This window comes from Triturus cristatus, chromosome 6 (assembly GCF_964204655.1).
Source record: "Triturus cristatus chromosome 6, aTriCri1.1, whole genome shotgun sequence".
NCBI lineage: Eukaryota > Metazoa > Chordata > Amphibia > Caudata > Salamandridae > Triturus > Triturus cristatus.
This window is the reverse complement of record NC_140589.1, coordinates 1,401,329,393-1,401,355,998: the sequence shown is the minus strand read 5'-3', so window position 1 is coordinate 1,401,355,998 and position 26,606 is coordinate 1,401,329,393. Positions and strand designations below refer to the sequence as shown.

General features: G+C 47.9%; 1 protein-coding gene across 7 annotated transcripts in view; it reads left to right on the top strand.

Moving 5' to 3' along the window:
- Positions 1–26,606, top strand: part of NHSL1 (NHS like 1) — a 454,242-nt gene that overhangs the window by 209,517 nt on the left and 218,119 nt on the right. Inside the window, exon 1 of one of the 7 annotated variants that reach the window (XM_085612432.1) lies at positions 14,922–15,600. The exons of 4 other annotated variants lie outside the window; for them this stretch is intronic. In XM_085612432.1, coding sequence (XP_085468558.1) covers positions 15,399–15,600 — 202 coding nt within the window. In that variant the 5' untranslated portion in view covers positions 14,922–15,398. Of the gene's footprint in view, positions 1–14,921; positions 15,601–26,606 lie in introns of those variants that run through there. 2 more of the 7 variants (XM_085612431.1, XM_085612443.1) reach the window with 2 other exon arrangements.

The following is a 26,606-nucleotide window of genomic DNA, read 5'->3' as shown; positions in this document are numbered from 1 at the left end:
AACTGCACACACGGGCCACACAAAAACAGCAAAAGGGAGCGCATGGCCTCTAACGGAGCTAAACATATACATTTTTAATTTGTAAAAAGTGAATTAGTTGCAGATACATGTATTTTAAGTATTCAAGCACTTTCAGTCATTCCAATTGAAGATGTCCAATGACAAATAATATTCTCTTCGTCAGAAATATCAATTTAAGTTCAAAATCATACTTACCATTTTTATAAGTTAATTCTTGCAAATTCAATAAACAAACTCGGTCTAAAAAAACTCACGCGATTTATGAATTCGTGTTTGCCTTTTAATTGAAAGAACTCAGCCAACAGGAACATGTATTCTCGCTTTTCAGAAGGTATGAAAGCAAGCTCATCTTGGATGACAGAGAATTTCCTCCAGCTGAACCCTGGTAAGACGGAGATTGTGCTCTATGGTAGTGCCCAATCACTCTGGTCTCCAGAGGGGTGCCCCCTGAGCTGGGTAGAGCTCCCGTTCCGGAGACTGTGGTTAAGAATCTGGGTGTCCGGATAGATCCGAATCTCACTATGAGAGATCGGATAGTGTCCACCTCTGGTTAGTACTGCTATAGGCTGAGCCTTCTGCAGAGTCTTTCCTATCACTCTCTGTGTGAAAACTCTTGTTCAGGCGCTGGTGATCAGTCGCCTGGACTATTGTAACGCTCTTCTGATTGCGGCAAGTGATGCCGCATTAAACAGACTCCAGGTGGTTCAGAATACAGCTGCTCGACCCGTTAAGAACTTGCCAGCCAGAACGGCTCCTCTCCCCCTTTTGCAACAATTGCATTTGCTCCCTATTCATAAGAGAGTCAAGTTCAATATCTGCCGCATGGTACATAAAGCTTTGAATGGTAGAGGACCTGGGTATTTAATTGAAAAACGTATTCCCTACCAGCCCAGTAGATCTCGACGATCGGGAGACAAATCCCTGCTTGTGATTCCCCGCGTTAGGAAAGCTCGTACTGGCGGTAAAACTTTCTTCTACCTCGCGCCCTATTTTTGAAATCCACTCCCTTTTCACCTTTGCAAATGCCCAGATTATCTTCCCTTTAGGGAACATCTTAAAACTGAGCTCTTTTCAAATTAATTCTCTCTGGATTGTGCCATTCTTCCTTTAGCGTTGAGATTCCCCTACGGAGGCGATTCCATCGCTTTATAAATCAAATAACTAAATAAGTAAATAAATTAAATTTCACTGACCTGGGTCTGGAGGCTCAGTGGACTAATGCGTACACTATAGGGTACTGTGTTTGACCTAATGGTCACAGGTTCAAATACCAGCAGGTCCACTTAGCCTTTCATCCTTCTGAGGTCCATAAAATGAGTACCATTGAGTTGAGTAACAGTAAACATCTGTTATTCAGCTGCAAGATACCCGTCTGGGTGAACGTGTGCTTTACAAATACACATTATGTTATGTTACTGTGCTATATTAGGAGGTAACATAAACTGCAATTAACAAAATGGTCTCTGTGACAAAAGCAGTTACTCTGAGCTATCTGCATAAAATACAGTTCTGTGATCTGCATACTACATGTGCATTGCAGAAGTCACATTAACCCTCTGTGCTGCTTTTTGGTGAGTCAAAACTGTAGCTAGACAAAACACCAATCTCTCTTCAGCACGTTCATTAATAACCAGAGTTATCTTGAGGTTTTTATTACTACCTCAAAATTGCTCGACACAAAGGACTCTGCAGCTGGTGCTTTGAAAACCATAAACATTTCAAAATACAGAGTCCCCTGCCACTACAGCCTGGCGCAAGGTACAATGGCACTGGTTGTACCACCCTAAAGTCGGCCCTGATAACATGCTTAGCCTAGCCAGAATCTTTTATCGGACATAGGACAAAAACTATACAAAATGACAAGGTTGGATGGGAATGAAGGAAGATGGCGCTCAAGCGTGTGCACTAAGGGTATCACTGTGCGAAAGTAAGTTTAGGTGCTGCCAGGTCAGGGATACCAACCCAAAAAGATCCCTGCGATTAAGTGGGAAAACCCACTTGAATAAATAGCAAACGAAGTCCTGCGCACGCAATCAGGATAGCGCTACTGATAGCATACAAAACGAAATGAACAATACTCAGGGACTGTGGTTTCTTGAAAGAAAAGCATCAACGTCAATGGAATTTTTGAGAATGGTATGCACGGCTACCACAGCCGCTTTATTCCGTCTTCAACACGCGTTACCATGACAACGTGAGACAACCTCTCCCTCACTTCCTTTTTCACATTTGCTGCATGCATCGCGCGTTCTAGTTGTTTTCCCCCCAATGGCACCTGACCTACTTAAACTACCGGTGTGTAGACCTCGAGGTTCCAACACCCTGGAATCCGGGAACCCGTTATCCGCGATTCACTCACGCACCCGGTAAGACTCCACCAGCGCTAACCACATTTTTTGCAATACTTGCTTAGCACGTTCGGCTTACTCTGCCCCTCTCCTCACTTCAGAGCTTTCACCCGAACCTGAGGATCCACTACCCGTGATCCGCATTACACCCGGTAAGAATTTTTTATATTTTTTTTCCCCGCCAGCCTCACTTGTATGTTCTATACTCGCACATAGGCTCACTGTGCCTTTTTCCACCCTAGAGCGCCCAGCTGATTACCCTAGCTGTCGATATATCTCGCCGCTCACCTCACCACACCTGATACGGTATTTTTAAACCGCACATTACTTTTTCTGGAGCCGCGTTATTGTACACTACTTCAGGTACGGGATTGTTGTTCATTCTATTTTCATGCGGTTTCGTTCCATGTGTCATTTTGCGTGCATGCTGTCTATTTCCTTCCCGTGCTCTTCTTCCTACAACACAGGCTTACTGATTTTCTATGTGCTCCTTGGGTGAACTCCTTTCAACCCCTGTTTTCCAAAATTCTTCGAGCTGCAATGTTTAAGTTTCGTTTTTCCTAGCTGCCTCATTATACACTCAGTCTGCATTCATTATTACATGTTTCAAATACTCATTTGTGAAGACGTTCTTTCCACATACTGCTTGTGTCTCATGATTGTATGCCTATTATATTTATTTTTTGTTGTGACTTTGTGCATTCATCCGCACCAGTTCTTTGTGTTCTCAACAAGTCTTATGAACTCTTCCTACACTACTTGCTTTTAGAGTTATCTCAGTGTCCGAGTTCAATCTCTTGTATACTCAATACCTATTGTACGTGGGTATTTTTCTAAAATGTCCTGTTTTTTCACACACATGATGTTTATTTCACGATCACTACTGATTATACCTTTTCATTTTCTGTCTCCCCACCATATTTTCTCTGTTTTTTCTTTTGCCAGTTTAATTAGAATTGGGCTTTACAGCATGGTTTCTTACTCTAGTATCATTTACTGTTTGGATTGACATTACCTAGTGACGTGAGGGTGACTTTTCCTTCCCCACGTTTTCTATCTTCTTGGCTTTATTTCAGCTCTAAAGCACCAGTTGTTACCTGTCTCATACACGAGTACTGCGCATGGTCCACGCTCTTTCTCCCTTTTTTGAATAGCCACACCCACCCCAACACATAGGGTGTTTTCCTTCTCCTGCCACAAGTGGCACACTGCTCTTGTTGCTTCCGCTACATTTTGTCACTCAACTGTACTTTTACAGTACCAGGCCATGTGAACCCATGCTTTTCTTTTTCAATTTTTGCTTTAATGATTTAATTATTTATGCTTTCTTAATTTTTCTTTGTTTTCATGTCCTTCTTAGCCCTGAAGAGTCATAGCTACACACAGTGTGACGAAACACGTGTCGGCTGAATGTTCTTGCACCATGTATTGGTCAGACTTTGTTACACATAAAGAATACCATTCTCAAAAATTCCATTGACTTTGATGCTTTTCTTTCAAGAAACCACAGTCCCTGAGTATTCATTTCGTTTTGTATGCTATCAGTAGCGCTATCCTGATTGCGTGCGCAGGACTTCGTTTGCTATAGGACAAAAACTAGTTGTGGGGCCTAGAGCCTGATTTCAGTCACAGCTTCCCACTTTGATCAAACTGTGTGACCCTGAGCAATTACTTTTCTTCCCTCGGCCTTCTTTTCCATGATAATCACATTTGAGTGCACCTTGAAGTAATTCTGTTAAAGATGTACACTTTACAACTATCACTCTTTTTTTGTATGGTTCAATATACCATAATTTCGGTCCGTCTATAAAAATATAGGCTTAGATAGGAGAAAAAAGACAGGTGCCTTGCCTTTTTAGTCATGAATAAAATTGTCACAGCAGAAAGGTTTGGTTCACTAATTCTAATAAAGGCTTCTAAGTGCAGTGATGTACTCTAAGATGCTAATGTGTGAAAACAAAATATACTTTTTCATGTAAAAGTCCGTATATCCGTTATAAATTAAGTGGCTGTCAGCGACACTTTCAGCAGGGCAGGCTGTCCAGGGTGAGCTAAGAGCTGCTCTCCTCAGCCTCACAGAGCTGCTCGTCCACACAGAAGGCGACAGACAGGGCAGCGGACAATTAGGAGATCTTGCCATCACTGAGTCACCACTGCTGCCCTATTGATGCTGGTAGTGACATAGGAGATGCTTTGGTGTTGGGCATGTGGTTCATGGTTTGAAGTCCTGTACAGTCCCACTTTCCATTGCCAATTAGGTGCAACTGTGACTTGGCAACGTGGGCATGGCTTGTTCCATGGTGCAGGCTACGTCAGTGACTCGCTAAGTGAAACATGCTGACAGCGTTGCCAACTTCACATTGTAAGTCCTCTTCAAGGAGTGGGGCCGGAGGAAATCTTTCCTATCCCCCAACACCCCCTCCCACTGAGGCTGGTCAACATGTCCAGTGAAGCTGGCATTTTTTCATTGCTATGGTCCTGAGGACGTCACAGGCGCAATATTCAAACACTCAAAGCATATTAAAGGAAAACAGAAGTAGGGTTCATTGCTCGGTCCTACTGTTTGTAATCTTGTGGTAGGGAGAAAACAGTAAAAAATATTTCTAGCTCGCCCACACACAATGTTATTTTAGGTCTGACTTTCACGGATATCAAATTAATAGGAGGCAATTTGGGGAGAGAATTAACTGCACGTGGAAAAAAAGTTGAAGAAAGGATCACGAAGAAAAACATTTTTTATTCATTCATTTTATTTCCCCCTTCTGACAAATACCGAACCTGCTGTTCTCCCTAGGGTCCACTGAGAGGGTCTCCTGACACTTCCACGTGGGGATCTGGAAAAGCGAGAGCAGCATCAGAATACAGAGGGACATATGGGATTACCAGGAAGGAACAAGTGCGCACTTCAAGTGATTGTACGGACTGTCATAATAGGCCACAGTTGTGATACGGTTTCAAGAAAGCCCTGAAATAAAACCATTGGGGAATTTATGGAGAGTACCCTGTTTTTAATCCAGAGGGAAACACCTACCCACGCCCACCAACCCTGCTGAAACTACCAGTGTGATTTTTAGGTCGAGCCGGGCCAGTGCATCTCAAGGGCGCTGCTCTGCGAGGCATGCTGTATTCAGGTGTGGACTTGAAGCTCTGCCCATTTTCCGCCCATCTTTTCAATTGGCTCCTGTTAGTGTCCTTTGTAAGTAGTTGCTTTTGATTCATGAACAGGCTTAGTAGTCCATTCTTAGTACTGCCTTTTCTACATTTGTAACCTCCCATGAGGACTGGCCCTTTTACTTGTGTTGTCACACAGTATATTTTATTTACAGTCTGTGAGCACTATTTTCTTTAACCATTTTCTCCTATTGCAGGCACGACATGCTTTCCTGCAAGGGTGCCTGCTTTGCCTCCGGGCACCCCGCTTTAGAGTTTAGCATGACTCCCGCTTTTACAATTATATTATCAATGGAGGCAAAATTGCACCTTATTATTTACGTAATTTTTTTTTTTTTTAGCAGCGTGGTACGCTTTTACTATAGCGGCCGCGCACCTTTTATTTCCTCAAGCCTTTCTTTCTGCGGGCTCACCCATTTAATATTTTTTGTTTTACAGTGCACCATGCCACGCTTTCGCTTTAATGATGGCCGCGCCCCTTTCTTTAGACGCTGCGCATCGTATTCCGCTTATTGTGAAGCTCAATACAGCAAGCCGCGTCTAAAGAAAAGTTTGCGGCCACCATTAAAGTGAAAGCATGGAATGGGGCACTTTTACAAAAAAACACTTTTATTGGTGAAGGTCACAAACGTTTCTTTTTTTTAATGAAAGCGCCCCTTGCCACGCTTTCACTTTAATGGCGGCCGCGTCGCTTTCTTTTCTCGTGGCGTCATATTCACTTTTTTGGCACTGCTTACACAGCTGAGCACCGCCCTTTAGCACACAAGCCTCCCCCAGCGCAGCATTTCCTTCCCCCACCCCCTCCCTTTCAGTGTGCTTGGAGTGAGGTCACGCATTTGCGTTTGCACTAGTGGCATTGTAAATGACAATGCCTTTTATTTATGTGTTGTTTTCAAAACCGATAAATAAAAGCCATTGTCATTTTCAATGCCAACAGTTTAAACTCTCGCAAATGCGAGACCTATTGCATAGCAAATGCTTGTTCTCTCATTGGAGGAGCACAAAGGCGCCTCCATTTTTGAGAGGCAGAGACGCACCACCACAATGATAGGGTGTAAACTCTTGACTTCCGCTCGCGCAGGCGCAGACCGTTCATCCTGCAGCACGAGACCGTTCCGCCGCCAGCACGGGCCTCTTGCCTGCTGGCAGGTGGTGAACATGTGTCCTACTACAGCGCGGCAGTTCTGTTCCATCAGAACAGAAATTATAGGGTGTGTAGGATTTGGTTGAACACAGCCACATCCCGGTTCCAAGGCACACGTAGGAAGCTGCAGCGCTGGACAGTGATCTGTGCCCTCGTGGGTCCTTTCTTGCTTCATCCTCCTCGTGGGGGGTTTGGAAAGTTTCAATGATTCAAGACATGTTTTGTGTATTTATTCGGTAGCGACAGGAAGTCCGCCCCTGTATTTTTAGAGACTACAGTGTTATGGAAGCAGCCTAAGATAGTCTTTGAGCTAGAATTGAAATAGATTCCATGAAACGGCTCTTTCCCACCCTGCCTGCAACAAACAGTGCTACTCCCAGAGACCGGAGGCTGAAGCATTCAAGGGCAAAACGAGGCCACACAAGCAGCACCCAAATAACATACACCCTGAAAACATATGTGGTAAGCTTGGCCCCAGACCACCGAAATGTCAGGGACCACCTAGCGGTATCAACTGTGAGATGCCACTGATGTCCTAAGGACCAGGATGTGGGATACTGAGCCTGTGATGGAAAGTTGCATCTCGAAAGCAACCAGGGTAGATCAGTCAAGCAGCCAAGGCTCAGTTCATGGGAGGTGATGTGCAGGATGGGTCGGTATAAAGTTAGGGTCATTTCTTGAAAAGAAAAAAACTTGTTAATAAACATATTTTTTTTTAATTAATGCAGTAAAATCAGGGTGATGGTTGTCTGATGTTTCTAGCCCTAACATGCAAAGTTGCAGTCCATTTACGCTTTTAGGCACGGTCCTTGATCAACAGAGCAGTTCTGGTATAGTTATTCGGCATGGTTTTAGGGGACTTTGAAAGACTGTGTCTCAGGTACAGCTAAAGGTGCTGACTCTTGTCACTGATTCATGGTGCGTGTGACACTTCTTTAATGGATGAAGGGAGTTTGGCTGCTATTGCAAAATCACGTAGCAGGGCATTGCTCAAAGGACCAAAGGGCTCCCAAGCCCTTAGGATCCAGGGGATACGGGGGCTGGGCAGATGCTGGACCACTGCACAGCCTAGTAGAGTCAAGGTTGCACACAACAGCCTCCTGGTACCAAGGCCAAAAAATAATCCGGTGAGAGCTTGGTCTGCACATTAATAACGAAACAAGCAACCTTGGTACAAGTCAACATGTTCGACAGGAAGAGTCACCATTCATGGGGACAGCACACATGCACTAGAAGAAAGACTGTCATTGCTCTCCACCATCCCTGGCCTTGAGGGCACATGGAGTCAGGTCTTACTAGGATAACAATAGTAATGAGTGAAACACAACTCCAGATGTCTAGGAAAGCTCCAGGGCACATCCAAGCACGCCTTGTCGTAGGGAGGTTCTTCAGTTTTCTGAATTCAAGCAAGAGTTCTATGCTCTTTACAGTTGGGTTGGGTTGTGGCTGGTAGACGCGAGTGCTAGACACATACGGGGAGAAGCTGTCGTGACTAAGAACAGCAGTGAGGACGTAACTTGGTCCCATCAGTGATGATTTATGCTCCGCAAAACGGTTGGGAACTTACAAGATACGACTGATGTTGATTGGAGCGATCACTACGCATACCACTGTTTACACTTGAATCCTAAAGATTTGTTTTCATCAAAAACAGACGTCCTATAATAGATCGACTGATTACTTCAAAGAAAGAATTTTCACTCTACAAGCCTTGAGGAAGCCCTGCCGGGCGAAACGCGCGTCGGCTGCTGTGTGAATTTGGAATAAAAATTGATCATTGAAATCGCAAGGTGGATTTGGAACACTCTGTGGAGTTTTTTATGTCATTTAGTACACTCTTGTAATGGACAGAACAACAATGAACATTTTTACAATGATAAGGATCAAATCGTTTAAATAACTTCTATAGTGACTTTGCTTTGGTGTGCTACAGTGCTTTCGAGGTGGGTTGTGGCTGGTTTTTGTCTCCTCTTGGAACGCAGATGTGTACTTCAGGCAGGGCTGGCCTTTGCTATGCCAGCTCTCTGGGCTAAACACAATTTGGTTCCCTCCACTACCCTTCTTTCATTGAAAAATAGTCCCCTCACCCTCTTCACATTCAGGTGAATCTTAAGGGGATTTTGCTGCGTCGAGATTAGGGTAGGCATCCTAAAGCCTGGAATGAACTCCCCTCCCACATTAGAGCCTCCAGCTCACTCCCAGAATTCCAGAAGATACTGAAAACACGGCTCTTCCGATTGTCCCCAGGCAGGGCAGCACGCCCTCCTCATACCCGAAGATTCCCACCCAGGTGATATGTGCACTCTACCAGTAAACATAACAAAAAATTCTCTGTGTTGGTTTCCTTTCCCTCTTATAAATACATTCATATACATACATAGACACATCCACCCTTTCTCTCGTCTAGCTCCCTAGGGGGGCCCCAGCTCTGGATGAGCAGAAAAAGGTCTCAAGTACTGAAGCCCCAATCACTTTAAAATGGCGTGGAAGGTCTCACCCCATACACTGCCGTCAGACAGCTCCCAATACTGAAAGGGTTGAGGTATCCTTGGAGCAAATGATGGAGGCATCCTTTTGGGACGCCCCTTCGCCGCATATCCAGAGTGCCGCTGCGGATCACCGGGGTTGGTATTAAGATGGCTCTTGGAGTTAAGGACCACTTACCCCAGCCAAAGATCTAAACCTTTGTTGACTGTTATGCTCACAGTTCGAAAGCAAGCACTGGTGGGTTGGTACAGTTTCAACAGACTGCTGTGGGCTTTCGGTCTTTAAATATGATGTGCAGTATTTCTCTAAGCCATCAGATAGCGAGGCTAATAATGGTAATTTGTTTCTCTGGCGCTTAATGCCTCAGCTATTTCTAAGCGCTTTAAATAACTGATATTATTACACAGTTAACCTTCCTCTAGCTCATGAAAGGCTGTGTCTGCCTGGTCATGATCTTCGCTCCGGTGAATGTTCAGCTCACTGAGCCAGCCTGTTAGCTACAGATAATTGCAGGTGTGGTTGAGAGGGGGCTGAAGGCCAAAGCCGCTTGAAAGATCTCTTAAAGGAGTCACGGCACCTCTTTTACCTTGGCCTTTATGCATCTGGAGGAGATGGGTGCAGACTGGGTACAGACCTGGGTGGCTAGCTACCCTTTCCATCTAACCCAGGCAGGCCCTGGGCCCATGTGCCCAAGTCTGAGACTCCCCATCTCCGCCCCAGTCGTCACCCACTCCCTAGTACCATCATTGGAACATGAACCATTTTCAGAGTGGGGCGCTGCTGTAACCATGACTTTAAGAAGCGCGGTGTGAACAAACTGTAGGTGCCCTTGGAATCTTCTCTCGCGCTGTGAGTGTGTGTGTTTAAGAGAGAGAGAGCTTCACCACCCAAGACCATATATTCCTTTACCGTTAAGAGACAGGGGATGTGCAGAGAGGAAACCGAGGTACTTTGAAGCACCATGTCTCAAGGACATACAGGGTATCAGTTTTTTCATATTAATGTTACACATTCACCCAGGGACACGCATGCATCTCGCACATATTACATACACAGGAATTACATAGACACGCGAGTTGTACGGCTCGCAAAAGGACATATGCACTTATACGTGGCTATATCAAACTAACAAAGGAGGCATGCCACATTCACACTGCACAGGCAAGACGACGCACATACAGTACACACCCAAAACGTAAAGATTCAATATACAGGTGTACACAAACACTCTTCACACACCGAAACATGCTCTAAACAACACACAAAACAAACTTTTCACACACGTCCCGTAGCTAATTTCATCTTGTGTGTTTTGCTGTTCACCCTATGTGGGAAGGGTATGCCCAGACGTGGGTCCCGTGCTCACTACGCCACTGGAATCAAGCTATCCTGGCTGATGACGGCTGATAGCCAGAAACCGGTCCTAGGATGCTTGATTCCGGTCCAAGGAAGACATGGCTTGGCAGTTCGGGCTGGACTGTTCCCACGAGGCACAGGGTCAAGACTGATTTGCATATGGCCATGTCTGAACTGGGGTGGCGTGGTGAGCAAAATAACGATGGATTAAACCCAGATCTGTGACTGGGGGTGAATGTTTTGCCATTGTGCAACATTCTGTCCATCATCTTGTGTGTTTTGCTGTTCACCCTATGTGGGAAGGGTATGCCCAGACGTGGGTCCCGTGCTCACTACGCCACTGGAATCAAGCTATCCTGGCTGATGACGGCTGATAGCCAGAAACCGGTCCTAGGATGCTTGATTCCGGTCCAAGGAAGACATGGCTTGGCAGTTCGGGCTGGACTGTTCCCACGAGGCACAGGGTCAAGACTGATTTGCATATGGCCATGTCTGAACTGGGGTGGCGTGGTGAGCAAAATAACGATGGATTAAACCCAGATCTGTGACTGGGGGTGAATGTTTTGCCATTGTGCAACATTCCGTCCATCATCTTGTGTGTTTTGCAGCTCACTGAGCCAGCCTGTTAGCTACAGATATTGCAGGTGTGGTTGAGAGGGGGCTGAAGGCCAAAGCCGCTTGAAAAATCTCTTAAAGGACTCACGGCACCTCTTTTACCTTGGCCTTTATGCATCTGGGGGAGATGGGTGCAGACTGGGTACAGACCTGGGTGGCTAGCTACCCTTTCCATCTAACCCAGGCAGGCCCTGGGCCCATGAGCTTCACCACCCCAAGACCATATATTCCTTTACCGTTTAGAGACAGGGGATGTGCAGAGAGGAAACCGAGGTACTTTGAAGCACCATGTGTCAAGGACATACAGGGTATCAGTTTTTTCATATTAATGTTACACATTCACCCAGGGACACGCATGCATTTTGCACATCTTACATACACAGGAATTACATAGACACGCGAGTTGTACGGCTCGCAAAAGGACATATGCACTTATACGTGGCTATATCAAACTAACAAAGGAGGCATGTCACATTCCCACTGCACAAGCAAGACGACGCACATACAGTACACACCCAAAACGTAAAGATTCAATATACAGGTGTACACAAACACTCTTCACACACCGAAACATGCTCTAAACAACACACAAAACAAACTTTTCACACACGTCCCGTAGCTAATTTCATCTTGTGTGTTTTGCTGTTCACCCTATGTGGGAAGGGTATGCCCAGACGTGGGTCCCGTGCTCACTACGCCACTGGAATCAAGCTATCCTGGCTGATGACGGCTGATAGCCAGAAACCGGTCCTAGGATGCTTGATTCCGGTCCAAGGAAGACATGGCTTGGCAGTTCGGGCTGGACTGTTCCCACGAGGCACAGGGTCAAGACTGATTTGCATATGGCCATGTCTGAACTGGGGTGGCGTGGTGAGCAAAATAACGATGGATTAAACCCAGATCTGTGACTGGGGGTGAATGTTTTGCCATTGTGCAACATTCCGTCCATCATCTTGTGTGTTTTGCAGCTCACTGAGCCAGCCTGTTAGCTACAGATATTGCAGGTGTGGTTGAGAGGGGGCTGAAGGCCAAAGCCGCTTGAAAAATCTCTTAAAGGACTCACGGCACCTCTTTTACCTTGGCCTTTATGCATCTGGGGGAGATGGGTGCAGACTGGGTACAGACCTGGGTGGCTAGCTACCCTTTCCATCTAACCCAGGCAGGCCCTGGGCCCATGAGCTTCACCACCCCAAGACCATATATTCCTTTACCGTTTAGAGACAGGGGATGTGCAGAGAGGAAACCGAGGTACTTTGAAGCACCATGTGTCAAGGACATACAGGGTATCAGTTTTTTCATATTAATGTTACACATTCACCCAGGGACACGCATGCATTTTGCACATCTTACATACACAGGAATTACATAGACACGCGAGTTGCACACCTCTCAAGGACATATGCACTTATACGTGGCTATATCAAACCAACAAAGGAGGCATGTCACATTCACACTGCACAGGCAAAACGACGCACATAGAGTACACACGCAAAACGTAAAGATTCAATATACAGGTGTACACAAACACACTCTTCACACACCGAAACATGCTCTAAACAACACACAAAACAAACTTTTCACACACGTCCCGTAGCTAATTTAAACATAGCTGGAATCTTCCTGCTCAAGCCATTAACTTCATGATCCCACGGGCGGTACATGGTGTATTTGTTATGCATAGCCTGTATGAGCGACCCTATGGGTGGAGACACGCCGGTGGGTTCCTCTACAACAGCTTGCGCGGCTCAGATCTCATGATGGGGTTGTACTTAGCGGTCAGACAGACCATCGTTAAATAACCAGTCCAATTCGCTTAATAGTCAATTAATCCCCCCCCCCCTCACACACACACTCCACACCCCCTCCACCTCCCCGCTGGTCTCGCAGACTGACTGCGCCGCGAGCTGCCAATATCCGCGTGGACGCCTTCACAGCGGGATGCAGCCACCTGCCACACGTACTGCGCACGGAATCATTTTAATAATGCTAATTATGACCCGCAGCCTGCAAGCAAGTACCCTTCAGCAGGTGCATTCACCCACTATCCCGTTTTAACCGTTTCCGAATTTTGAAACAGACCATATGCAACAGTTTTGTAAAATTCACTTCCCAGTTGGGCACTGGGATTAGTAAAATGGCGAGCAGGCAACGACCTCCATGTGCCCCAGACTGGAGGTGACACGGAAAACGGGCTGCTTTTAACATCTCCAGTAAACGGCTGTCCAATGGTCACGGGTGAGGCCAGCACACCCTGTTCAGAGTGAACTCTGAAGTCCACAGATGTCTTGGTGACATCAGAACTAGTACCGAGCTTTCCTTTTACACATCATTGTTTTCTGGTGCGCGAGTCCAAATTGTTCAGTTGTAAGTGACACGAAACTACAACTCCCAGAATGCATTCTATTGTTAAAGGTGATTTTAGTTCTTCCCCGGGTTGCATTGCAGTTTGTGGCGTGCGTGTGCCCGCAGAGAGTCTCCAGGTGCTCTCCCCCTTCCCCCCCTCTGTTGTCCTGGGTACCAGGCTGGCACGCCGCGCTCGTTTACCTCTGCGGGCTCCGCCAGTGCCAACCGCAGGCCTCCGAGGGAGCACATTACCTCACTCACTGGGAGATTTCCATGTACTCCCCAGACTATTAAATTATTTACTCGGGCTGACAGTTGGTGCGCCCGTTGTGGCGCGCTCCGAGGGGTCAGGGGTCGCCCGGCTGCCTCACAGGGTAATCTGATCGCGGCCTGGGCTCATGGCCTCCTGGTCAGGCCTTTAAACCGCGTCGCCCAGTTAGACTTCGCCTGACAGCGGCAGCTGACGGTAGGGACCTCCCTTTGTCCTCGCCGGGGGCGTGGCGCGGACAGGTTGTGTACTCCACAGACCTGTGTACATGTACACAAAGACGCACCAACAGGCCTGTGTTTGTTTGGCGGTGTCCGTTTCAAAGGCCTCCTCGCCAAGCTTGTGGGGGAGGCGCTGCCTGTGCTTCGCATGAATGTTTCTTGATAACCACAGTCTTCACTTTATTGCCAGGGGACACTGGCTGGCCGAGGTCTGGGGCAGCCCACACCTCACAGACAAGTGTGCAGATACACTTTGATGACGTGATTCCAGTTTATTGCCTCTTCCCTGTTGAAAGTAGTCTAGCAGAGGTGAAAGGGGAAGAAGGCGGGGCGCTGGCTCACCTTACTGCGATTCCTGTGTACAGTTCTTGCTTCTTCCTTGTTGGGGCGGGTGAAAGGATGAGCAGGACCATCTCTTTACAGTTCCGTGTGATTTATGTCTGTTAAAAGCATGTGCAACACAGCTGAAAGGCTGAGCAAGAGGGGTGCTTGTACACCTTTTGGCGATTTCTATTTAAAGTCGTCAGGAGTAGAAAGCGCTATATAAAAGCGGCGTAGTTGAAAGCGGCCTTAAGTGCCGCAGGTGTGTAGTTACACCTGAAGCCGGGTGCGTGAGGGGTCACTTCACCCAAATGTTGCCTTCTTTTGTACTACAAAACCTGCGGATGGGGACGACAGACCCGGTTTGCATCAGGACCCGTTGCACCCGTGATCTCTTCTCCGTTCAAAGCAGTGCGGACTTACTTGCTCACCTTGTGAGCCTGGTTTAAAGTTGCTTCCCTGGTGAAAGGGGGAGCAGGTTGATTGCCGAGCATATCTTTGATTCCTGTTTGCAGCTCGTTATCTGCGCTGACCTCAGTGTGTCGAGGATGAACGGGGGAGGGTGGAGTTGCCGGCACACCTTTTTGTGATTCCTGTTAATAGTTCATTTTTCCCTTCCCTGGGCAGGAAGGCAGGGCAGTGGAGCAGGTGGAGGGCTGGCACCCCGGCGGTGCCCTCCTGCGGACGCCACGCGCGCCTTCCATTAGGCTCCCGGCTCCGGATTGGCTGAGGGCGCGCTAGTTTACCTTGTGGTGAAGGCGGCTGCTGATGGACAGCTGCGGGTGCGCACAGTTACCACATGGCAGGAGGAGGCACGGGAGGCTTGTGTGCAGGACGGGAGACCACTGACAGCGCGGGAGAGACTCGAGGGAGGCGGTGCACGTGCGAGGAGCGTCCTTAAGTGCCCACTGGAGCATGTTTTGCGGTTCTGAATAATGTGTGCACGCGTTGGCACGGATTGGGACCGGAGGCTGCCCGTCTGCGGTCGGTGGCTCTACGGCTGCCCTGCCCGGAGTACTATGTAACGGCGGCCCGGGGAGCATGAGGCGCCGGGCACGGCTGGCTCCGGGACGGGCATGCTCTGAGGAGGCGGTCCGGCGAGGATGAAGAAGGACAGCTCCTCGGGCTCCCTCCGGCACCGGGGCCCCCCGGGCTCTCTGTCGCGCGCCGTCAGCTGGCTGAACTTCTCGTCCCTGAGCCGGCAGACCAAGCGGCTGTTCCGCAGCGACGGGGCGCTCGCTTCCAAGTGCGGCCCGGAGGAGGAGGACGACGAGAGTTGGACCTACAAGGCTGGAAGCCACACAGGTGACACCCTTTCATTTCTATGGGCAGCGTTGGCATTTCTGAGCAAACACTTGTAGCCTAAATGCACCCCCTTGTGTGGAAGGGGCAGCGCAGTCATGGTCAAATGGCCGGGGTGTGCATGTGGATACAGGGGCTGGGTCCACCCAGCCTCACTTAACTTCGTGATATTTAACTATTTATTCAAATAATGTAAGACAATGATTCACGTTTGTGTGGTAGCTCAGTGAGTTGTTGAGCACTCGCTTCAGAGATGTATTTTCAAGTTGCAGGTTCAGGGTTTTGCCCCCCCCCCCCCCTTTAAAATTGCTCAAATTAATACCCTTGGCATATGTAGTGTTGTGTACAGCGGCGCGATGCAGCATACGTGTTTTGGCAATCTTCGTTAACAAGTCAACTTTCGTTGCCCGGCAGTCAATAGCGAAGCCTCTTGTTATGTGGACCTGAAGTGAGGCTGCGTATCGTGCAGGAGATTTCCTTACTCCTGCTTCTGTTATTAGTAATAAAGAGTTCCAGTCTAGGAGGGGCGAGGGGCTTCTGCTTGCACAAAAGGAGGTGCGGCCCCTTTGTGCAGCGCGCAGACCCTGCCGAGCAGTGAACGGGCGCTTGCAACCTTGTTTCTCCCAGCGCTGCGAGGTTAGCGGTCCTCGGAGACTTGTCATGGGTTTACTCCCAGGAGACAGCCGTACCTTAAAATAAAAAAAAAGAAACATACCGCGCGTGCTGCCTCGCAGGCCCTGGCGCCGGTAAACAAAGTATATTACTTGCGTCTCAAGAGCTGAAGGCGTGCCGTAGATTGATCTAACGAATTAAAAGTGTTTGTTACGGAAACTTGCTGCAGGTGCTACACAGGTGCAAGTGTGGTCCTGTCAGGGACACAGAGGGATTGAGGGAAGTTGTTTTTTAAGGCAAGGGGTGTGCGTGGTTTTGTTGCCACCTGTATGCAGGTGGTATGTCGACGTCATCGCGGAGGGCCGGGCAGCCATTGCCAGTAAGCGTGTGGACACTCCATGTGGGGGTGTTGTGGAGGGCCTAGGAGTGTAGGGCACAGGGGCGCAACTAGACCCTAAATTCGGGGTGGGGGAGGGGGCTAACATTCCCAGCCAGGGCTGTCCCTAGCACTGGTCGCACACAGTGCAACAGTCTTTTTTTGGCTCCCCCATTTCCTCTTTCTCATGAATTCCATTGCTGCCACTCACCAACAATGCACCTCATCTCTCTATAGCACCTTTCTGACAAACGATTCATTTTTTTTATAGCGCTACCCATAGTTTACTCACACTCAGTTCTGTGATCTGCATGGTACACGTTCTTTGTAGCAGGCACATTAACCCTCTGTGCTGTGTGGGTGGCAGGAGTGCCCATGTGAGTGCACAGTGAGCAATGCAACAGTGTGAGCGTAGGGTAAGAGGAGTGACTGCATGGTGAGTGAGGTGACCATATGATTTTGGGTGCGGATATAAGTGCAGAGTGGGATGAATGAATGCATGGTTAGTGATGGGCTTGTTTGAGTGAGTATGCAGATTGAGCAGTGAGGGGGACAGGTGAGTGAAGTGTCACATGAGTGCAGGGTGAGTAGTGTGCTTGTGTGACTGCAGGGTGAACAGCACAAGTGCATTGTGAGTGGAGAGCGATCATTGTGAGTGCAGGGTGAATGGTGTGAGTGCATGGTGATCAGTGTGAGTGCATTGCGATCGCTGTGAGTGCAGGGTGAGCATGAAAGTGAAGGGCGAGAATGAGGAGTGAGTTGTCTGAATTTAGGGTGAAGCCGGTGCGCACCTGGTAGTGCACATGGAGTGGTACTGTGGAAGTAGCCCATGGTGGGGCGCTAGTGGGCATACAGAAGTTGTGGAAAGGAATGTGTGGGTGTTGTGGAGGGCACATGTAGTGGTACTGCAAGTGGACATACAGAAGTTGTGGAATATATGCCTAGAATCCAGTCGGGGATGTATGAGTTGAACCAAGTGTCCTGTGGTGGGCAGGGGTGCGTGGGAGTAATGATGGCTAACTGGACGCAGGTGGGACCTAGGCCTGTCTGGGGCTTGCTGGGGAGGAGGTGCGTCTAATGAAAACAAGTGTGAGGGGCGCATGGGCTGGGTACAGGAGGGTGTCGGGATGCTTGCGAGAGGGCTCAAGAGTAATATTACCATTTGTCATGACCATGGACACCAGTTCCAGTCCTGGTTTTCATTCAACAGCCCAATTCATTCTGGGGATTGTTGTCCTTGTTCACCTCAATATAAGTGTTTGGACTACATTTCCCAACTTCTGCAGTGGGTTTTGCAACAAAAGACTAGACCGGGGAACAGCGCTGCTGAGACAGAGCCATCCCCTGACCTTTCCTTGTGCTGCTGGTGGAGAGGTCCTCATTGCCACTTCCGGGGCTGTTGTGCTGCTTGGAATGTTGATAGTTGTGGCTAAAAATATGACCGAGAGGGGGGATGTGCAGGAAAACCGGTATTCAGTTGGGGGTGATAATGGTTTGTGAGGGGACGCCAAGAGAGGAATCTTTGCTTTTGGGCTCTAGAAGTATGGTTGCCCAAAGCCGCTGGTTGGCAAGCCAGACGTCACCATAAGGGGGCTATTCTTTTGACATACATTGGGGATTTCATGCAAATTTACTGATTATTTTGTGATATTGGCCAAAGTGAAATCGGATGTGAAAGTTGGCCCAAAGTCTATTTACCCAAGTTCCTGCTGGGGCAGATGAAGGAGCATTTTAGTTCCCTCTGGTTGCTAGGTTGCTCGATTCCACACGATGGAGGTTAGGGGAGAGGTTCAGGGGGTCACTGTGGGCCACCAGTACAGCTATCTGATAATCTGCTTGATTCTAGTGAGCTTGGGTAGTGGGCTAGCATTGTCTTCGGGCTAGAGAACCCCAAAACTGAAAATAGTGCTCTCTTTGGAACTCAAAATTATGGTTTAAAAATCCATTGATGTGTGGCAGTGTGCCCTCGCTTTACCTCTTTTGGTAAACCCCTAAACCTTAGGATTTCTGAATCATCAGAAACATAGCCGGTAACCACATGACTCCAAAGACTGTGTTTTTAGGGAATTCTTTTCGAGAATGAAAGGGGGTGAAGAAAGTGGTAGACCCCAAACAAGGAATTTGTAATCTGTTTTTGGATGTGTTCTAAAGTTACACAAGTTCTGTCAAGTTAAACATCTGGTGTGATTAGGGAATAGAAAACAGATGGAACTGGGCACATCACGAAAGGGGGACCCCAAGTGTGACTTGGAGGCGTTGTGAGGGGCTAGGGTCCAAGGATGGTTGGCGACTGCTAGAGGTACTGTGGGCTAAGTGGAGGTGTGGGAATCCTCTAAAGATAGTAGTAGCTTTTAAAGAGTGTGCTGATGAGTCTGAGTAACTGCTCCAAGGATTTGCTGTCCACTTGTCTTTTGCAAACATCACTCTTGTGGTGAGACAAAGCCGGCACTCTCCAACACACAGATTGTTTGAGACGCCGTTCATGATGCTTGGCCAACCAGATCAGAATCTCACTTGTGGCATCTTGCAAGGTCCAGTTCACGGGGGCGATGCACAGACGCAAGAACTCAGCCTTTCCTCACAATAGGTTCTGGCCACCGAGGTCCATGTCTTGATGTGCTCTCACTGAACAGTTTCAGCAAAGCGGCTTCAGTAATAGACAGTAAGCGGGCCAGGGCACTAGTCTAGTTTTACAAAATGGATGTTATTGAGGACATTAGAGATACCATTTTCCATGCTCTGGGTTCAGACAAAGCACCTGCAAGCGATTGGGCAGTCCTCTCCCTCGCTTGACGACCTCTTTTTTTCCAGAAGATCCAATATTGTTTCCCCCTACACATTGCAGGCTGCCATTCGGGGCCCACTGTGAGGCAGGTTTAAGCACACTCGTGTGTCACTGGGCCCAGGTGCTCCTTCCGCCTGCCACGCGCCCAGGTGGCAGCAGCGCGTGCCCTGCATGTGGCGGGCACCAAGGGAACCCAGTACTGGCTGTGCAGAGGGGATGGAAAACTCTCTAGATGAATGCATTTTGCGTGCATCCCACCTCCCTAAATCTCTCCCCCCAGGGCTTCGTGGTGTCAAAATATAATTGCAGTAAAAAAAAAAACTGACAAGTGGAACAATGGCTTGTGATTATTTTAATCAGTGAATTTATTCCGTTAAAGAAAAGTCCATGGGCATTTGGGGTGGGGGCTGGTGGGGGTGGGGGGCTTCTCCGACTGACACATCAGCTGTGCAAGAGGAAGAAGGGCAAGGGCTTAGTAGAGGACCCCCGCAGTGGGGGATGGGCGAGGGAATGGAATAATCCTCAGTCTAAACCCTTAGCGCCTTCGCCCCCTGAACTATCAGACTATAATCCGAAATGTAGCCATAATCTGGGCTGAGTGGGCTAATTCAAAAATAAAGCAGGAGTATGGTGTGGCTATTCGTGTGTTAACTTTGGCACACGGTTGAACCCATGTAGCCGTATCCCTGCCTTTCATCCTTCCAGTGATGGTGAGGTAAGTACCACTGCTTTGCCTAATAACCACTTTGATTCGCAGGTCTTTCAGAGTCGCGTGAAATAGTACTGCAAACATGATTCTTTTCAACTATTTGTCTTTTATAGCGTTTAATGTAGCTGTTTTATACCTTATTTTTTACCAATTATTTACCATCCGCACCAGCCCATATTATCCAGATGCTTTTTCATTCAAGGTTTCCCTTTTTGCTGAAGCAAGGCCGGTGGTTTTTGTAGATTTGTTTTTCTGTTGATTCTGGAAAGCACAGCACTTCAACTGAGCGGCCTTCAGGCGTCTGGTGGGGTTACATGGAAACAGGGCTGGGCCATAAAACAAAATCCGCCCTGGAAAGAAATGATCAAACCAGCCCTGCGCTGCAGGAGGCCACAGCACGGAGGGCTTTCATGGTTGGACCATAGTAGTCCATCCAGCTCTGAAAGCAACCTCCTAGCCTGCTGTCTACCAGAGAAATGCTAGGGCTGCAGAAGAGCCAGTTCGGCCCTGCATGGAGTACAGGTTTGAAGGCTCTTTCCTATTGGGCCCTTGTTACTCTGATTGGCCAATGGCCACCGTAGAACCCCAGGTGCTCCGTCTCTGCACGAAGCAGTGCCTGCACCAGCACCGTACCCAAGACCGGTGAGACGGCTAATCCACAGGAAGAGGAGTGCCAAGGGATATCTGAGAGCATTAGAGCGCTCTCCAGAGTGGAAGCCCTCAGCCCCTGTCCCCAAACACTGCTTGAGTGCACAAAATTAAACCATAATTGAAAGTAATAGGAAAGAAATCCAATTCAAGGTGACACAAGGGACCGTTCAATCAAGGAGATTCTTAGAAGGTTTTTTCAGTGGCTCTGCTCCCTATGAGGGTAGAGCAGATGCCTGCCCGCTCTCTGTTTCGGGTTGTACTTGTTTGTTTCGATTTACATTTTTACTGGCAATTTGATGTCAAACCAAAAATACCCAAAGCGCCCTGCTTAATACATTATTCAAACTTAGCACAGTGCTGCTTCTAGAGAAGTTTAGAAAACCCAACCATAGAGCTTTCTGGTATCATCAGGTAACAGAAGCTTGTTGACTGAAGCAAACTGTTAGCAAGCATTTCACCAATATTGCCTCCTTTCCCACCCTCTTCTCTTAAATAGCCCGCCACTCCTCCACAAAATGCATCTTAAAGTCATCTCCGATTGGTTTCTGGAGTAATCAGTAAGTGGTCATAAATGTAAGGTAAATGATGATCAACAGACAGCCACCCAAGCGAATACTTGCCTGCAATGCATTTACTTTCCACCATATTGCATATACATACGGCAAAGTCTTAAGCTTTGCCATGGTGACACCCATTTGAAGGATATATTAACAACTAGAGAGTGAGGGATATGTCACTCTTCGTCCCCCTGACGAATATACTTAATAACAACAAAAGAGTGGAAAAAAAAGAGCGAAAGAAATGCTGGGGCAGCACGAGGAGAAACCACTTTATTTTAAAGAACCCTCACTCACCAACCTAGTTAGTGACATGCTTCATCATTGGGTTCCCACCAGAGGGACCGTGTGTCCCCTGGTGTGCTTCGACGCCTGAATTACAGTGGAGCAGGTTTTTTTTGGATCAAGTAAGTGTAGGGGTAGTGTAGGTTAAAAGATCACTGGTTATTTCCCAAAGTAAATTTAATGGTGGCGAACCAGGGATCGCTTAAAACAAGTGAGACGGACGTGAGCTGGCTGGTTAGGTATACCAGGAGAGTCCGATTTAAACAATAACGTGAAAGTTGGTCAACATGTTTCTGCTTATGGATGCATTATTAGCTAAACATTCTTCAGGATCAGACCCCCATGGCGGTATACGCACGCTAAGGCGTATCCTGACCTATGGGTGGTGTGTGCAAGGCAAAACTCACGGTTTCACCACAGCGGCCTTGTGGGATTTCCAAAGAGCCACTGTATTCTGAAAAAGAGAGAACAAACATGAAAAACATACGAGCCACACAAAATGTGATATTTCTGGTAGATGACAAATCCTGCCAAGTTTACCTCGCACTCAAAATACTTGAATCCCAACAATTTTGCTGATGTTCCAGACCTCTTCCAGTCTACTTTGCTGTGTCTTTTCTGGTGCTGAGCATGTGCTGTGAACAATATTGCACGGGGTCCTGGTTGCACTTGAATGTCTCCACTTATCTCCAGTTGATTAGGATTTCAACTAATTCTGCCTCTCAAGTAACCACCTCCAGCTCCTTTACAATCCTGTTTAGTGTGGGATTCACGGAGCATCAGGTGTTTGTAAGGATTGAGGATGTCTAAGCTGCTGGACTGATTCATCCCCCCTCAGCATCCTGAGTTCTCTTTCAAGGGCTATGTCCTCTGTTGCTAATCTCAGTTCCCCCAAGCAGTCCCCTATTAATTTCACCAAATTACCTCCTTTCCTATGTTAAATGTAGGGTTGCTTCTCAGCAGTCCGGCTTGGTGTATTATCTTAGAGCATGTTCGTATTTCTCCAACTTCCGTTTGACGCCGTCTATAAAGAACCCTCTGTCTTTTGTCTGATTCTACTTTGACCAAAGTCAAGCTGTGTCTTGAATGGTCCCAGCATCTCCTGCCACAGATCCCGATACACCGGTTTTCCCATGCCTCCCTTCTTGATTTTATACCAAGTTGAACAATCTGGCAGAGTCATTTTTGGATCTCACCTACCAGAAAGTCCTCTTGTGAGCGAAAAGACCTTGTGAGCTTACAGTGGGCTTAGAGACATCCCATTGCTTATTACTGGCTGTCTTAATTGTTCTTGTAATGTGCTTGTTTTTTATGTGTTCACTTGTGTGGGCTTTTCCTCCTACTTCTTGTGTAGGTCATCCCTTAGAACTTGTTCTTCCATTGCTTATTTTTCGGGCGCTACTTTGTTTATTTTTGTTTTTTGGGGGAAAGCATTCCATGAGAGTGGATGTGTTTTCCAGCTGTCTCACACAGACACTTTCCCCCTTAGCCTGCTTTGCGTTGCTCTCTCTCACTTGTGTGCTTCTCTCTCACCCCCTCAGTGTTTCACTTGCCTTTGATTGCTTCTGCGTACCCTGCTTTCTCACCCTTGTAGTTCTACCCCACACTCACCCCCAACCTCTCTACACAATGCTGCTGTGACGTCTTTCGCCCCAGCAGTCTAATGTGCGTTGGTTGGGGGACCCCCCTCTGTGTTGCTTCTGCCTTCCATGTTGCTTCCCTCACCCACTCTCCGTGTTGCTTACCCTACACCAGCTTTGACAAGCGCGAAATATAATGAAGCGCGCACTTAGGACTCGGCCCCCCGGGCGCCCGGGCATGCCCTCATCGAAGAAGTAAACAGGACGGCAGCCTCAACTGCTTCCGGGTCAGCGCAACGTCACTTCCGGCCGGAGCCGGCACCTCAGGGGGAGGGGGCGAAGGCCTATTTAGGGCAGCTGGCCCTGGTCCTCGCCCTCTCTTTCTTTCCTGCGCCGGCCTCGGAATGCAGGGGGCTCCTTCAATCTCGGCAATATCGGGCAATATCGCCAATATCGGGCACGGAGGGGACTAGGGCAGTAAGGAGTAATAACGTTGCAGCACAGGAGGCGGGAGCGTAGGTAGCAGGAGCCCAAACCCAGCTCAGGGGATGTTGTCCAAGATGGAATCTTCAAGGCAGCGTATAATACGGGCAGCGAAGGGGTGGTTGAATGTGCGCCTTTAGACTGGAAAAGGACACGGGTATTGGGGACTTAGTTGTCCTGCTTAGAGGAGGCGCTCTCGGTATGAACGCGGGTAGTCAGCAGGGTGGTCAGCTGGGACAGAATGCAGGACATCTGTGGTGCGTTGGGGGTTAGCAGGGGTATCATATGCATTGGGGCCCTCTGCCCCCCCCCCCCCCCCCCTTTTGTTCATCTCTTGATCCTCCCTTATGTTGCTGCAGTGCTCCAGCCAGGGAAAACATTTTCACGGGCTATGATGGGCTTCTTTGCGTAGCGCGCACAGGTATGTTCTTAGCGCTGGATTAAGCGGCCCTGTTGTAAGTGATGGGTTAGTCTTCCATATCTAGGGGCCCACCATGTGCCCTGGGGCTGGCAGTGTACGGCCGGGATCGGGCTGGCGAATATCAGTGCTCCTGGGTAGCTGGTTCAGGTACAGGATTCACCTAAGATCACCTTCGGAATACGGGTGGGACCTCTCTAGGATACACAGGGGCGTGGTGGTCTGCATCACTGCCCAGGTAGGCATCATGTGACTGATTTGAAGGTTAGTCGCACCCGTCAGGGGTGGTAGTTGGGGCGCATCATGGAGCTGACTTCAGGCAAGAATTCTTCCCTTTAGGGTACACCGCTCCACATAGACTTTCAGTGGCGCGGTCGTTATATGGTTTGAGTGTATAGGGCTACCAATAAGGCGGAGGCTGTGCGGGTAGCATACTACAGGTAGAGGCGCGTTAGGGGTTCTGGTTGCAGGGAAACCCCCTCCCCCCCTTTTTGCGGGGCAGAAATCATTCCTGTTTAACTGATCGATTTCCCTTGGAAATACACAAACAAACAACAATTTGCATTACTTTTTTAATTTTAATTTACCGATGCAATACTGATTGGTAAATAAAACGAAAAGTGCCTACATCATTTTATGGACATACCCTTGCACAATGACAGTCGCATTGCATAGCACCCTTTGTTTGGGGTCTTCTGCTTTAGCGATGCTGCACTGTATTGGGGTTGCTGCACAGCATCGCTAAAAACCATTATCAAAGCCAGTAGGCCAAAAAGGCGAGATGTATTGTCTTTGCCACTGCTTGTTAAAGTCTAGTCTAAGCACAGCGAGTCCTCCAAACCCATCTCATGCCTTATAAATCTAGTAGGCCCAGGAAGGGGTTCTTTTGGCTTGTGTGGTATCTTACAGATTTATGTAACAACAACACCTGTGTTTCTCTCATCTCACTTTATCCCCTGACGAGGTGGTAGTCATTGTCATAATTTTAGGAAGGGCTTTATTCGGCCTCTTTACTGCAAAGAATGTGTTGTTTCTGTATAGAGACTATTTAGTTTAATGTTTTACCAAAGTGTAACCTGTTTCTTTTTGCTTGATATGATTTGAATTGGCACGAGTTCAGAGCGAATAGCAGAGCGAGATGAGGCGCCTTACCTCGCCCCTTCTTCCCATCTGATGGAAAATTCTCAGAGCTTAAACTGTTCATTTTTAAAGGTACACAATAGTTATTGTGTGCAATATAGGTATCCGCTGTTGCTGTTGCTTCTGGAAGTTCATATGCAATCTATATCAATTTTCTAAATTCCAATTGGAACCCAAACAATTGCAGGGCTTACATCTTGCACTATCAATCTTCTCTCTCAAAAGCCTTTTCCGCCTCAAACAGAAAAAAACATGCTTTTGGTGACTTATTTCTAGTGCTTCCTATTACACACATCAGCCGCCTTATGTGATGATTTGAGTGCTTTGTGGGTGACGAAATCCAATAGGTCTCTATGAATCAAGGATTTAATTACTGTAGGAAACTGGGTTTTTGTTGCAGTAGCCCCCCACAAACACACACTTTTTGCCTGGTATTTGATGCAACTTTGACTGAAGTGTACTGGGTTCCTGCTAACCAGGTCCACAGTAGCAGTGCTATTTTCCTAAAAACTGTAAAATTTATTCCTGCAATTTTCAAAACCTTAGCACCCTCTGTAAGTCCTTAGTAATTGGTACCTCTGGTACCTAGTGCCTGAGGTAATAAAGATGACCGCTAAGGGCAGCAGCACGAATTGTGAAACCCTAAGGGACCCCTCACCAACCACATGCAAGGCTTCCATTGCAGGCTATGTGTCTTGGTGTAGACAAAAGTGAAAACACGACATGTCATACATCCCTGTGTGCCATGTCCCTAACACAGCATGTACTATTCGTAGGTCACCCCTACAGCAGGCCTGACAGCCCTAAAGCAGGGTGCTGCATTTTACATTTGAAGGCATACCTGCATGAGCAGATATGCCCCTGTGCTGGTCAGTCCTATTACTGCCAGTACAAGTGACCAGAGAAGCCATTTTAAAACACTGGTGAAAACGAGCTCCCCAGCTATAGGATGGCTTCACTGAAAATAGGGATGTTTGGTATCAAACATCTTGTATTGGTAAACCCACACTGATGCCAGTGATGGATTTACCAAAACATGCACACAGAGGGCACCTTAGAGGTGCACCCCGAAAACCTACGAGCCTCTGGTGTACTTGCTGACTGGTTTCTGCCAGCCTGCCACCCGAGACACTGTTTTGACGTCCTAGTGTGAGAGCCTTTTGCTCTCAGGAGACCCAGAACAAAAGCCTGTATGGGATGAGGGCGTAACACCCACTCCCACAGAATGGGAGGCTGATTAGCCTCCCTCGGTTGGCAAGCATCGAAGAGCTGCCACCTTTGGAATGCGAATCTGGCTCCCCTCACAGGAGAGGAAGCCACCCCTTCTTTGTCCAGGACCACCTTGGCACCTGGACAGGTGGGAAAAAGAGCTAGTCAGGTAGGCGTGCCACCTCCTAGCTAGTACCACCGCTA